The sequence below is a fragment of the Colletotrichum navitas genome (assembly GCF_030913465.1).
Source record: "Colletotrichum navitas strain CBS 125086 chromosome Unknown LY79scaffold_16, whole genome shotgun sequence".
Classification (NCBI taxonomy): domain Eukaryota; kingdom Fungi; phylum Ascomycota; class Sordariomycetes; order Glomerellales; family Glomerellaceae; genus Colletotrichum; species Colletotrichum navitas.
This window is the reverse complement of record NW_026850562.1, coordinates 330,308-342,597: the sequence shown is the minus strand read 5'-3', so window position 1 is coordinate 342,597 and position 12,290 is coordinate 330,308. Positions and strand designations below refer to the sequence as shown.

Here is a 12,290-nt window from a genome sequence, read left to right as displayed (position 1 = left end):
CACCAATCCTGGACCAAGACCCGACTCGGTACGATGCCGCCAACTACAAACATGGCTCCCGAGACCCCTCCTAGCAGGGGCATCTCCTCTCGTCTGTTGACGATGAAATTCATGCAAAGAGCCGCCAACGCCGGGCCTGCGCCGGAATCGTCTCCAGAAGAGCCCTCGTCAAAGCGCCGCAAGTTCCAGAACTCTCCTCTCTCTGGCGATTTCCACTCCTTCGACCAGGCCGCTGTCCAGGCAGCTATGAAGCAGCAAGAAGCTACGCGCCTGTCGGCGCTCGAGGCCTCCAGGGCCGAGCTGGCAGACACGCACTGGGTGCTGGATGGCGACTGGGGTAAGCCTGCCGAGGCCGAGGCGGCACCGCCCAACATTGTATATGTTGGCTACGCCGACATTGATAGTGCCGACGGGGAGGATGAAACCAAGCCTGCAGTACATGTCGGCAGGAAGAAGGTCGGCAGCAGCAAGAAGAAGGCGACAAAGGTAAGCCTGTTCGGCCGAGGTGTTGTCGTGTTGTATGCGCCGTGGCTAACCATCAAACCTCAAGACCGAGACTGAAAGCACGCCGAATGTCGACAACGATTCCGGCGACTCGAGCGGTCTCAGTGACTCGGACGACTCGGAGGAGGAGTCCAGCGACGAGGACGACGCCGAGTCATCCTCTGGCGACGAGGAGTCAACGCCGAAGCCTGCCAAGCCCATCAAAGGCCTATCATCCGGCGGCCAAGGCCGCACGCGGGTCAACCTGCAGCCTAAGAAACTGACAGAGTCGATGAAGGCCAGAGAGTTTCGAGAGAAGCGGAAGAAGAAAGAAGTGAAGCTGAACAAGCTGGCTTCCATCTCTGGTGGTGCTAGCAGCATCTCTGGAGCGGCGAAACCAAACGTTCCCTTCAACTGCCACAACTGCGGCAAGCCAGGGCACAAGGCCGCGGATTGCCCTGGTCAACGGAGGGGAGATGGACATCGGAAGTCTTTTGGGAAATCACGGTAAACCTAATGTTTTTGCGAAGCGCATTGTCGCCTCTCATAATGATACCATGCTCTCTCGAGTTCACCACATACCAACGGCCCTCCAAACCCCCTTGTTTGCTATACTAAACTAAACCGACGTCGGCGATGGCTTCCCTCACCGACCTTGTAATGCAGCATACGGTGAAGGGAGTTTCCACAAGGGGTTGACGGCAAGTATTTATTCATCACATGGCAGTTCGACACGGCGTAGACATGCATTTCCGACGGCGTCGAATGCACTGGCAGCGCTACGAAGCCGTTTGGCTTCTGAAGCATGTTGACTAGTAGATACTAGGTAGGTAAGGTACATAGTAGTTGACCTGACAGTGGACTTCTCACCCTGGCCGCTAACCACAACCCGGACCAGTGCAAAGTTTGAGTGTGCCCCGTCACAACTGACAGGCATTTGTTTATTCCAGCATGTGTGTGTGTGTGTGTGTGTGTGTGTGTGTGTGTGTGTGTGTGTGTGTGTATCTTCCAACTCGTCTTGCGCATCACCAAGCCGACTAGTGAGCTTCGGCACCTCACACGATGACTGCTCTTACACCCTTGCTGTTCCATACTGGGAATGGATTAAAAAAGTCGTGATCCCAAGCCACATCGGCCTCGGTGGTCTCATACAGCTTCATGCGCGGGAACACGCGATGAATCAACAGCCCAAGCAAGAGATGGAGCTCGCAATAAGCTAGGCTGGGGGGAGGGCTGTCAGTCCAAAGCAGACGACGGATCGCGGGACGCTCTCGAAACCTACTTAATGCCGAGACAGCCCCGGCTCCCCTTGGAGAATGCTAGGAGGGCCCGATCCAGGTCTTTCCGATGCTGACCCTCCTCGTCCAACCACCGCTCGGGGACGAAGGCGTGCGAGTCCGGGTACACGCTTTCGTCATGGTGCACGATGACGGCCGACATGCCGATGGCGTATCCCCTCGGTATCACGTACTCGAGTTCGGTCGGCGACCGGCTTCCTTCCGGGGTCCACTCGCCCCGATATACCAAGTCTTCCCCGATCGGCACGCGGGCAGTCCGGGTCGCGAGGCCGTACGACAGCCGCAGGCCCTCGTGGATGACGGCGTCCAGGTACGGGAGCTTCTCCAGTGCCGTCCAGGACGGCAGCTGCCCGGAAGCGTCGACTGCTTTGCTCACCTCGGCCGTGGCCTTTTCCAGCAGCTCCGGTTTCGTGAGGAGGTGGTATGTGACGACTGCCAGGGCCCAGCTGACGGTCTCGGTGCCGGCGGCGAACAGCGAGAAGCCCTCCTCGGCCATACGCTGGAGGGCCTTCTCGCGCGGCGGCAGATCGGACGTCAGGAGGGCGCCGAAGACGGACGTACCGTCGTCGATGCCCTTGTCGACTTTGGCCTGGGCTTTTTTGACATTGTTGGGCATGTCGACCTGGCGAGGCATCGTTTATCAGCGGCTGGCCCGTCGTATCCAAAGGACGAGCTCGCTCTCTTGTTTTTTTTTTCTTTTTTCTTCTTTCTTTCCCATTTACTTACTATCAGCGCATTGAAAAGTGTCTCCATGTCCTCGGAAAGTTTTTTGGTGAACCTATGACGGGGCTGTTATAGGCAACGCGACACACGCAGACGACAGAAGGGTAGGCGACTTACACGGCCATTGCGACCCCCGCATGCTTCAGAAGCGGGATGAACCGGAACCAGTACACAAGTCGCAGCTGCGCGTACAGCGGTTCCCGGAAATTGGGCTCCCAGCCGTCCTGGTCGATGAGACCCAGGTTCTGGCCGAAGCAGTAGCCGGAAATGACATCTGTTGTGAACAGGCTGTACGCGGAGGTGACGTCGAAGGGGCCCCGCCTGCCCACGTCCAGGATCTTGTCGCAGAGCCGCTCGGCGAGGTCGCGAACGGTGGGCTCCAGCCGAAAGACCTGGGCGCGCGAGAAGTACTTGGAGACGGCGCCCCGTCGCATGCGGTGGACGTCGTGGTCGGTGGTCGAGAAGGTTGCCTGTTCGGCGCTGGAGGTTGAGGAAGGAAAAACAAAGGTCAGGAACAGGGCACGCCGATCAGCGGAATCACGTAAGGGGGGCGCTGCTCACACTCCGCTGCCCCTGACCTGGTGTAGGGGCTTGTCACGTTTCCGGTTCCCTACGGCGTAGATGTCGTCGATGAAACGGTAATCGCTGCAGTGGACTTCGTTGGGGCTAATGCGGACGATGGGACCTCGGGTGCCAAGTCAGCTCTCTTTGTTCCTCGGGCGGTTTTTTTTTTTTGTCTTCATTTTTTTTTCTTTTTTCTTTTCTTCACTCTTGTTGGCGGGACCAAGATACCGTATCTCGAATGCATCTTGCATATCTGCTGGGTGTAGCAGCCGGACCTCAGCGCATCGTAGTAGAATTCCGGAATGTATGTTGCGGCCGCGAGCTTCGGGCCGGGGATGTGCCGCAGGGGGTGAAAGAAGAGGTTGTAGATGACTTTGGCGATGTGGTACGCGATGTAGGTGCCCGCCCCGACCAGGACGAGCGACTTGATATCGGTCCTGCTCCAGAGGGTTTCCTCCTGGGGCGACATCTTGACAAAACCTGACGGGGGGAGGAAGAAGACGCTGCACCGTACTGTTTGTCACTCGAGGCGCAGAGCTCGTTGGTCTCGACGGAGACAAGGACCGCGATATAACATTACCAACACACTTCAAGTCACGCCAGTCACCCATGTTCCCTCCCCACGGTGCCATGTAGATGAATTTATGAGACGCCGCTGGGAACCGACAGAACGGCACTGCTGACTGACTGAATGCGCCGCGTCTAGCTTCTCATTGCCATTAACAAGCGCCAGTCGCACCAGCCCACCAGTGCCCCTCCCATCCTTCGGCCCAGACGCAGCCCGACAGACGGCTGTCGGCCGAACCGATGGACAGTCATCGGCCGAAGACCGATGGTTGCGGCGGCCGGTGATTGCGCGCCTTCAACCGGATGGGCATCCATCCCTGTTTGTCCTCCTCAGCCGAGAGATTGGTTACGGTTACCAGACTGCGGGGACCGCCAATTAAACCTTGAAGAGTATCGATCCACCCCCCAACTTTAAACTCTCCAACTCCAAGTCACCCACCCACCCCTACCTCCTTAGCTTACAGAGCAATACGTAGAGGTCTCTGTAGGTTGAAACTCTCTAGAAAACTGAAGCTAATGGAGATGAAGCTGTTTTCTCTTGGTTTTAGGTAAATGAATAGGCTAGCTGGTCAGTGCGTGTTTGCCGCTTCGTTGGGACGGACACTGGACCCGACGCGATGGATTCGTCGGCATGCCAAGACGATGGTTCATCTGCATTGCATTAGAAGATGAGTTCTTTACGCCTGACGATGACGGCTTTTACATTTATAGCTCTCGGGAATGGATAGGCTCGTTAGGCTGGCTATCCATCCCTCTTCGAAACGGTACAAATAGTAACCACCCACGCCAATTGTCAGCCGGGTTCCGGTATGCCTAGGTGCCTTGGTACTTGGTGTGATAGTTGTGAACACGTCCGTCCTCAAGTTGTACAGTTGAACTCTACATGAACATGTTTGGTTGCGCGTACGGGAAACCTTGGAAAGGGAATATGTACACTACAAAAGAAAATACACTACAAGGTCTAAGAAACGAAACCCACGATGACCATGGAACTGTGGCCCTGACAGCCGGGCTACTCATAGCCCAAGCCGAGTAGCCAACACAACTTACATACGTATCCCAATCTTGCAGCATCTGCCCCGACACCTCTAGATCGGTCCATCCGTCTCACCCCCGACGATCGGGTTGTAGTACCGAAAGCGGTTGTACGGGTCGTACTTGGCCTTGAGGCCACGAAGCCTCTCCAAACGCCACGCCTCGTGCCCGTACATCTGCTCGACGGGCTCGAACCCGTTGGCGTAGTTGACGTAGGCGTTGACCGGCCGCGTCGGCTGGCCGTCGTTCCAAAAGTCCCGCACCTCCTTGGCCCATTCCCAGCCGGCCGGCTCCAGCGACGGGTCGTCGACGACGATCTGCGCGAGCATGAGGTGGTGGTCGTCGCGGAACGGGTAGGCCGAGTCGGCGGCGTTCTGCGCCTGCACCGCCCTGGTCGAGTAGCCCTCGTGGAGGATGCCGCCGCCGGCGGCAAGCTTGGGGTTGCTGGCGACGCGCTTCGTGAACCCGTCGAATATCTGGCGTTCGGCCGTCAAGTTGTACACCTGGAGGCCCGCAGTGGCTGTGAGGCGGGTGCGGCCCTCCTGGCAGATGAAGCCGTTTTCGTCGTTTCCCTGGGCTACTGAGATTTCTGGGTACGGCACGTCGCCTGACTCCTGGTAGACGGACTCGATCTCGGTAAACGGATCCAAATACTTCTTCGCATCCGTAGCACTCCCTCGGTAGGCAAATGTCCACCAGATGACAGGCTCCTTGTCGGTGATTGTGGTGTTCATGAGGAAGTTTCCAAAGTTGATAGCCATGTCTACCGGAGTCGTGCCGTTGTTATGGAGCTCGTTGAGAGCGTCAAAAACTGCCTCGAGCTTGTCTCCACGCCATATAAAGTTTTGATAGTGCCAGGCGTCAGGGCCACGGGGAAAGACGTTAAGCTCAAAGCTGGTGACAATGCCGAAGTTGTGCCCAGCGCCCTTCATAGCCCATAAGAGGTCGCTATAGCTCGTCTCATTCACACGGATGGCTTGACCATCGGCCAGCACGACATTCAGCTGGAGGATGTTGTCGCTAATCATACCATAGAGACCCTCGTGACGGCCGTGGCCGCCTCCAAGCGCGGCTCCTACTACGCCGACGCAGTCGCAGGCGCCGGTAGTGGTGACGTAGCCGCGATCCCAGAGGTATCTGGTGACTTGGCCATCGTACGCTCCACCTTCGAACCAGGCAGACTTCCCGCTGGGCTGGATCTTGATACTTTTCAGGCTGGCTATGTTAATCTGGACGCCGTTGAAGGAGCCGAGGCTCTGGGGGTTGCCATGGTGGTGGTTAATGGCCAGGAAGTTGATGCTGTTGTCATTGCAGTACTTGACCTATGATATAAGTCAGCCAGAGGATCACAAGGGACGACGGTCTCGGCAAGAACCCACAATGGTCGACACATCGGACTCGCAGCCAGGGGAGATGACAACCTGGACCTGGGGCACGGCAAAGGTGTTCCACCTGGACGTCGCGTTTTCGTACCGGTCGTCGCCCGGGCCAAAGATGACGGTTTCCTTGGAAACAAGCTGGCCCAGTTCTGCCTGGATCTGGTTCGCGTCCAACTGCGAACGGGTTGTGGGGGACCTCTCAAAGTAGTTGGGGACGCTCGCCGCAGACGCGAGGGGCTGAAACACGGCTACTAGGCCGAGGACGAGTGAAACGATGCCCTTCATCTTGCTTGACGTGTACGTAGTGCGAGGTTACAGTGCAGAAACTCCTGCATGTCTTCCAAGCCCGCATCATCATTATATACCCTTTTCTCATCAGCGCAAATGAGCAATCTCGGCCTCGTATCTTTCCCAGGTCTTCTTCCTGGCGTCAGCCAGGCCAGGCAACAAACATCCGTCCGTCGAGTGGAGTATAGAGATCCCTTCGCAAGCCCCCGGATCCCTCCCAGCGGCGCAGTTGTATCGAGGATCGAGGCTGGAATATTGAAAGTGGCGCATCGGCCTTGGGGGAGGGGGTGTGGGCAGCAAACTTGCCATTTGTGCGATATCAAGTATAGAGGCTGTTGGATCAGAACCCAAGGTCAGCCGCGAATCGAGAGGCACGGCACCATCATCACCTGATCACTCGAGCCTGGCCCAGTCGTCTAAGGGGTGACACGATGTGACGCTTAGCCGGCATACAGCCGGTCTGACGCCCCCAACGTTAAGTTCAGCTGAATGTCCAAAAGGCCTCTGGATTTGACTCAGCTGACACCGACGCCAAAGGGACTTGGAACTGTCGGCCGACGGCAGGGTGTGGCGTGTGGGTCACGGCCGATGGCCGACTAGAACCCTGCCCCAGTCAAGGGTCGCGGAGATGAGACTTGTTGGACGCATACCCGAGCCGTTCTACGTGGAATCGAAGCTGGGAGGAAGACGCGGCTTCATGGCGAGGGCGAGCTGTATCAAGGCGGGACTGCTGAGCCCTCCCAAGACCACAACCGACTATGTATGCCGTCGCTGTTGTACTCATGGCGATCAGGCAGTTGATTGTGTGGTCGCGAATCACTAATGAGATGTGCACGTCGAAACAGAGGTTTCCAAAGAGTGAGTGAGAGAGCACCTTTTGCACCCCCACACAGCATCTTGTCCATGTCTTCCCTCCGAGCCTTGGGCGCTGCGGTAGAGCGGCCAGCGATTCTTCACTATGCGGCCTCGCTGGTGGCCGTCAGCCTCGCCCTCTACACTCTGTACAGATGGCTTCTGCCCAAACCCATCCCTGGCATCGCCTACAACCCAGAGGCGGCGGCTTCCCTCCTCGGCGATGCCCCCGCCATGGTCAAAGAGGTTGCCGTGACGGGCGAGTTCCGAGTCTGGTGCGCAAAGCAGGTGGTCAGGATGAGCTCGCCGCTCTGTCAGATATTCATCAGGCCCTTCTCCAAACCCTGGATCCTGGTGGCCGACTTCCGGGAGGCCAAAGACATCCTGACGCGCCGTCGCGAATTCGACAAATCGTCTTTCCTTTCCGACGGCATGGCGAGCATGGGCTATTTCCACGGCATTTACACCACCGGAGACAAGTTCAAGTCGAACCGCCAGCTGATCCAGGACCTCATGACCTCCAGCTTCCTCGACAATCACGTCGGGCCGGCCGTCTTGAACAAGGGCCTCGAGCTCGTGGAGCTGTGGCGGCTGAGGGCCAAGCTGGCGAGAGGGCGTCCGTTCAGCGTCAAGAAAGATCTCGAGTACACGTCGCTCGACGTCATGCTCGACTTCGCTTTCGGCAGCAACTGGAAGCACACGGCACTCGGTCCACAGGTCCGGCTCCTGAGCAGGCTGGCGTTGGAGGACGTCGACATCAAGACGGCGGACGACCCCGTCAGTTTCCCGACGGTCCCCCTCGCCGACTTCCTGAACTCCGTCTACGAAGCCCCCGAGGTTGTGGAGAAGACCATCAACGCCCTCATGCCGAAGCTGCAGACCTGGTGGTGGTCGAAGCAGTCGTGGTACAGGGCCATCTTTGACGAGAAAGAGCGCGTCATGAAGGAGCAAGTCGCCATCGGGATTGACAACTACCGCTCTGGGCACGTCGAGACGGGCATAGAGCACATGGTGGCGCGAGAGGCGGCTCGGGCCGACAAAGAGGGCCGGCCCGCCGGCTTTGAAAGTAAAGTCCTCCGTGACGAGGTGAGCCCGAGTCCCTTTTTTTTTTCGTTTCTTTCTTTTTCTTCTTTTTCTTTTTCTTCTTCCTGACACCACGACATGACGCTAACAAAGACCGACAGATGTTCGGCAACATCATCGGCGGCCACCATACGACCGGCGGAGCATTGATGTGGCTGACCAAATACCTAACCACCTCGCCCGAGATACAGGACAAGCTACGCTCCGTGCTCTACGAGACGCTGTCGGCCGCTAGACGGGAGAACCGCCTCTTCACGTTCCAGGAGATCCGCCACGCGAAGCTCCCTTACCTCGACGCCGTCATCGAGGAGGCGCTGCGCATCAACGCCGTCCCCGTGACCAGGGAGGCCATGTGCGACACCACGATCCTCGGACGCCCCATCCCGAAGGGGACTCAGGTCTTCTTCATGTCCAACGGGCCCGGCTTCCTTTCGCCGCCCTTCTCCGTCGACGCCGGAGAGCGGAGCGAACACTCGCGCGCGTCCAAGGTGAACGCCGCGTGGGACGCCGCGCGAGACCCGGCGCTCTTCGATCCCGAGCGCTGGCTCATCCGCAAGAAGGACGGCGAGGGCCTCTTGGCCGAGGACGTAGAGTTTGACGGCGCGGCCGGGCCGCAGCTGGTGTTCGGCCTCGGCCCTCGCAGCTGCTGGGGCAGGAGGCTGGCGTACATGGAGATTAGGATCGTCGTCGCCTTGATTGTCTGGAACTTCCGGCTGCTGCCGATCCCGCCCGAGTTGTCGTCGTATGCTGGACTGGAGGGGATTGCGCGAGTGCCGCAGCAGTGCTATGTCAGGCTCGGCGAGATATGAATCTGCGCGTCTTGGTCCACTTCTCCTCATCCGAGAGGGTTCTGTCAGGTTAGTTCATCACTACTACGCAGTAGGCAATTGGCAATTAGTTGCGGTGTGATATCCCCAGTTGACCGGCTGGTGCACACAAAGTCAGAGAGCAGCCGTTCCTTGTTGTTGTGAAGTATGTAAAGCGGGCTGACAAGGACATGGGCTATAATAGTTGGCGGGGCAGACTTTTCTGCCGTGGGCGGTGTGCAACGTGACCTGGTTTCCCCCGTATGCCAACGGTTTCTGATTAGTTACACGATCCCTCTCCCTCTCTCTCTCTCTCCCTCTCTCTCTCTCTCCCTCCCTCCCTCTCTCACTTGAGAAGCCGGAGCCGATGACGAGATCTACGCTGCCATGCCGGAACCCGCGAGCAATTTCCCGAAGCCATCGTTCCAGACCGCGGCACCTTGAGCACCGAAGCCAACGCCAATTTCCTTCTTCAGAGAGCCGTCCGGTGCCGTCTCTTCCAGGGCGGCGAAGAACCGTTCGATGTATTCTTCGAGCGGCATGGGCTGGACCGCCTTGTCACTCCCACCCTGCAGCGCGTCCGTCTGATCTCGGTGCGCAGCGTTTAGGGGTGTGTCGACGTAGGGGGGCACAATCTCTGCAACGTTCATGTCGGTGCAGCCGGTGGCCTGCAGCTGCATGCGCAGGACTTTGGCGAAGGCGGCAACGCCGGCCTTGGAAGGGCAGTAGGTCGGATAGAAGGGCACCGGGAAGTACGCCAGAGAGGAGCTGGTGAGGAATATGTTCGTCTTGGTGCCGGACCTCGCCAGCGCGAGGAGATGCGGCGCAAAGTAATGCGCGGCAAGTATCGGCGCCGTGAGGTTGGTTGTCATTTCCTTGACGACTTCCGCGTCGTCAGGCGGCTGCGTAAACATGTCATAGTGGTTCTGGATGCCGGCGTTGACCAGGACGGTATCGAGCTTGGGGAATTCTGACAGGACGCTTTCGACCTCTTGCCGCATCTTTCCTAGGTCCGCCAAGTCCCACTTGGATTGAGATTCCGAAAATGAGCCAAGCCACCGGACGACTGAGGGAGGGTCATCATCCATCGATAGAACTCACCACGCGGAACTCGAGGCCCGGATGGTCTCGGGCAAGCTGTGTCAATGCCTCTCTGCTCTGCTCGCGCCCGGTAGCGATGACCTTCTTGCCCATGGCGTGGAACCGACGGGCCAGGGATTCGCCGATGCCGCTAGCGGCGCCAATAATCAAGATGGTGTGGATTCTAGAAGACATTGTGCTAGCACAGAGTTCTCTGGTTTGCGAGTGAAACCGGTGTCAACGGTGATGGCGCATCATGGCCTCCTCGGAGCGCGCCGTCCAATGATATAGGAGCGAACGGCAGTACGCCCAAAAGCAACACGATTGGCCGGAGGGGTCAGAATCATACGTCGGCCGAACGCTTGCCCGCAGCAAAAGGACTTGTCGGCCGAAGAAATACTATGGGACTGGCCACGGGAGAAATGACGGATACACGCAACCTGGATCTTCCATTGCAGACGCTCCCCGCAGAAAGATGGATGGCTGCTAGACGTACAATGTAATGTCTACTACTTGGGATAAGTAAATCTACTGGAAATACCCGAGGACGACGACGACTATGCCACAAGCCTTCCCTCGGTCGCAATCCTTGGCATTGACGCGCCCTGCAGTCTCGCCTGGGGCCATGACTCAGGATCGCTCCAGATAGACCTCGAGCAGACCCAGCGGCCCGTTGTCAAAGACGTTGCGAATCACGTATCTGGGATCTGCCTCCTTCAGCAGCGCCGCGAACTCGGCCTCGTTGCGCTGCTTGGCACCGCAGTTGACCAACATGACCATGTCCACCTGCCGCACGATGCGCTCCTGGTGGCGAGGCCACTTACCCGGTTCGGGAATGATGATGTCGTTAATGAGCAGCGGCGTGTCGGGGCTCGAGTTTTCGAGCCCGGGGACGAACGACTTGAAGATCCTGACGACGTCCCGGTCTGCCCAGTTGTGCGTGCACTGGCGGATCAGGAAAGCAGCGGCGTTCTTGACGGGCTGGGGGTCGAAGAAGCTGTGCTGGGAGTACGCCACTCGATCCCGGAGATTGTCTGGGAGCGATTCCTTGCCCTCGCTAAGCATTTCGGCGTTGGAATCCTGCACGATAAAGTTCAGGTCGGGATAGAGCTGCGGTTGTTAGATTTGCTGCGGCAAGTGAGCTCCCAAGGAGGGGTATGAATGGGCTTACTTGAGCCAAACTCTTGGAAATGTGTCCGTTGCCGCCGCCGCAGTCGACCACGGTGCCTTTGATGGCGGACCAGTTGAAGCCGTCTTTGAGCAGGTAGTCGAGGTGGCGATCCATCTTTCTCAGGCCGGCCATGGCCTTGGCGAACCGGCGGGCCTTGTCTGGGTTGTTCTTGTAGTACTCGAAGATGCCCACGCCGTGCCGGGTGACGAACGGGTTGAGGTTCTGGTGCGACTCGTTGGGGTTGGCCTTGAGGCTGATGTTGCAGTCGGCCGCCGCCTTTAGCATCTCGTCGAGCGAGTAGTGGACAACCGAGCGAAGGTCCTCGTCCTGTCTCATGGCGAGCGAGGTGGAGCTGTGAGAAATCATCCGCGGCCGGAGCTCGTCAAAGATGCGGTAGGTCATGAGCTGCCGAACGACGCGGCCGGTGCGGTCCAGGTCCAGCCCGGCCTTCTCGGACAGGTCCTCGAGCGAGATGTCTCCGTTGGCCGGCACCAGCTCGAAGAAGTCAAAGTCGAGGGCGATCTGGAGGGCGCCTAGGTCGTAGCCCGTGCAGCAGAAGGCCCTCAGCCACTTGCTGGGGCCATCGATGAGGTGCAGGAGGTCCTCGAGGCGAGACTTTAGCGATGCGTGGAGCCGGCGGTAATCCGGCGTGTCGGGAGGGTCTTGGGAGCTGAGCGCAAACGTCGGCGCGGCAATGTTGTTGGCCTGGAAGTACTTGGTCATATCCTGCGTGAGTTCCAGGACGTCCTGTGCCAGGCCCAGGATCGACGAGGACGGATCCTGAGCAACAGCCGTGTTTGCGTGGTCAGTCATTTTCTTTTGGCCGAGATGTGTTTTGGTGAACAAGCTAAGCTGCGACGAGCGAGTGAGTCTAGAACAAGAAGCGTATACTTGCGATGAAGGGTCTCCGGGATAAGGGGGGAAGACTTGAGAGAAGACGAGACTTGCCTGTACAACACCT

General features: G+C 58.2%; 6 protein-coding genes across 6 annotated transcripts; 2 read left to right on the top strand and 4 right to left on the bottom strand.

The window, feature by feature from the left end:
* Positions 1-51: 51 nt before the first annotated feature.
* On the top strand, positions 52-994 carry LY79DRAFT_668096 (uncharacterized protein; the record flags this gene model as incomplete). The annotated part of the gene is made up of 2 exons (XM_060563472.1): positions 52-486; positions 551-994. The coding sequence occupies 2 exons, from the start codon at positions 52-54 to the stop codon at positions 992-994; spliced, it is 879 nt and encodes a 292-aa protein (XP_060416354.1).
* Positions 995-1,538: 544 nt separating this feature from the next.
* LY79DRAFT_511104 (benzoate 4-monooxygenase cytochrome p450) lies at positions 1,539-3,537 on the bottom strand (the record flags this gene model as incomplete). Its single annotated transcript, XM_060554225.1, has 6 exons — positions 1,539-1,704; positions 1,766-2,403; positions 2,508-2,559; positions 2,622-2,984; positions 3,066-3,189; positions 3,297-3,537. The coding sequence occupies 6 exons, from the start codon at positions 3,535-3,537 to the stop codon at positions 1,539-1,541; spliced, it is 1,584 nt and encodes a 527-aa protein (XP_060416353.1).
* Positions 3,538-4,723: 1,186 nt separating this feature from the next.
* On the bottom strand, positions 4,724-6,334 carry LY79DRAFT_511143 (uncharacterized protein; the record flags this gene model as incomplete). Its single annotated transcript, XM_060554228.1, has 2 exons — positions 4,724-5,992; positions 6,050-6,334. 2 exons carry the CDS (start codon positions 6,332-6,334, stop codon positions 4,724-4,726), a joined length of 1,554 nt encoding a protein of 517 aa, XP_060416352.1.
* Positions 6,335-7,240: 906 nt separating this feature from the next.
* LY79DRAFT_511413 (cytochrome P450) lies at positions 7,241-9,081 on the top strand (the record flags this gene model as incomplete). Its single annotated transcript, XM_060554262.1, has 2 exons — positions 7,241-8,275; positions 8,374-9,081. The coding sequence occupies 2 exons, from the start codon at positions 7,241-7,243 to the stop codon at positions 9,079-9,081; spliced, it is 1,743 nt and encodes a 580-aa protein (XP_060416351.1).
* Positions 9,082-9,455: 374 nt separating this feature from the next.
* LY79DRAFT_588703 (short chain dehydrogenase reductase) lies at positions 9,456-10,353 on the bottom strand (the record flags this gene model as incomplete). The annotated part of the gene is made up of 2 exons (XM_060560946.1): positions 9,456-10,103; positions 10,180-10,353. The coding sequence occupies 2 exons, from the start codon at positions 10,351-10,353 to the stop codon at positions 9,456-9,458; spliced, it is 822 nt and encodes a 273-aa protein (XP_060416350.1).
* Positions 10,354-10,788: 435 nt separating this feature from the next.
* On the bottom strand, positions 10,789-12,142 carry LY79DRAFT_511223 (O-methyltransferase; the record flags this gene model as incomplete). Its single annotated transcript, XM_060554238.1, has 2 exons — positions 10,789-11,268; positions 11,330-12,142. 2 exons carry the CDS (start codon positions 12,140-12,142, stop codon positions 10,789-10,791), a joined length of 1,293 nt encoding a protein of 430 aa, XP_060416349.1.
* Positions 12,143-12,290: the final 148 nt, after the last annotated feature.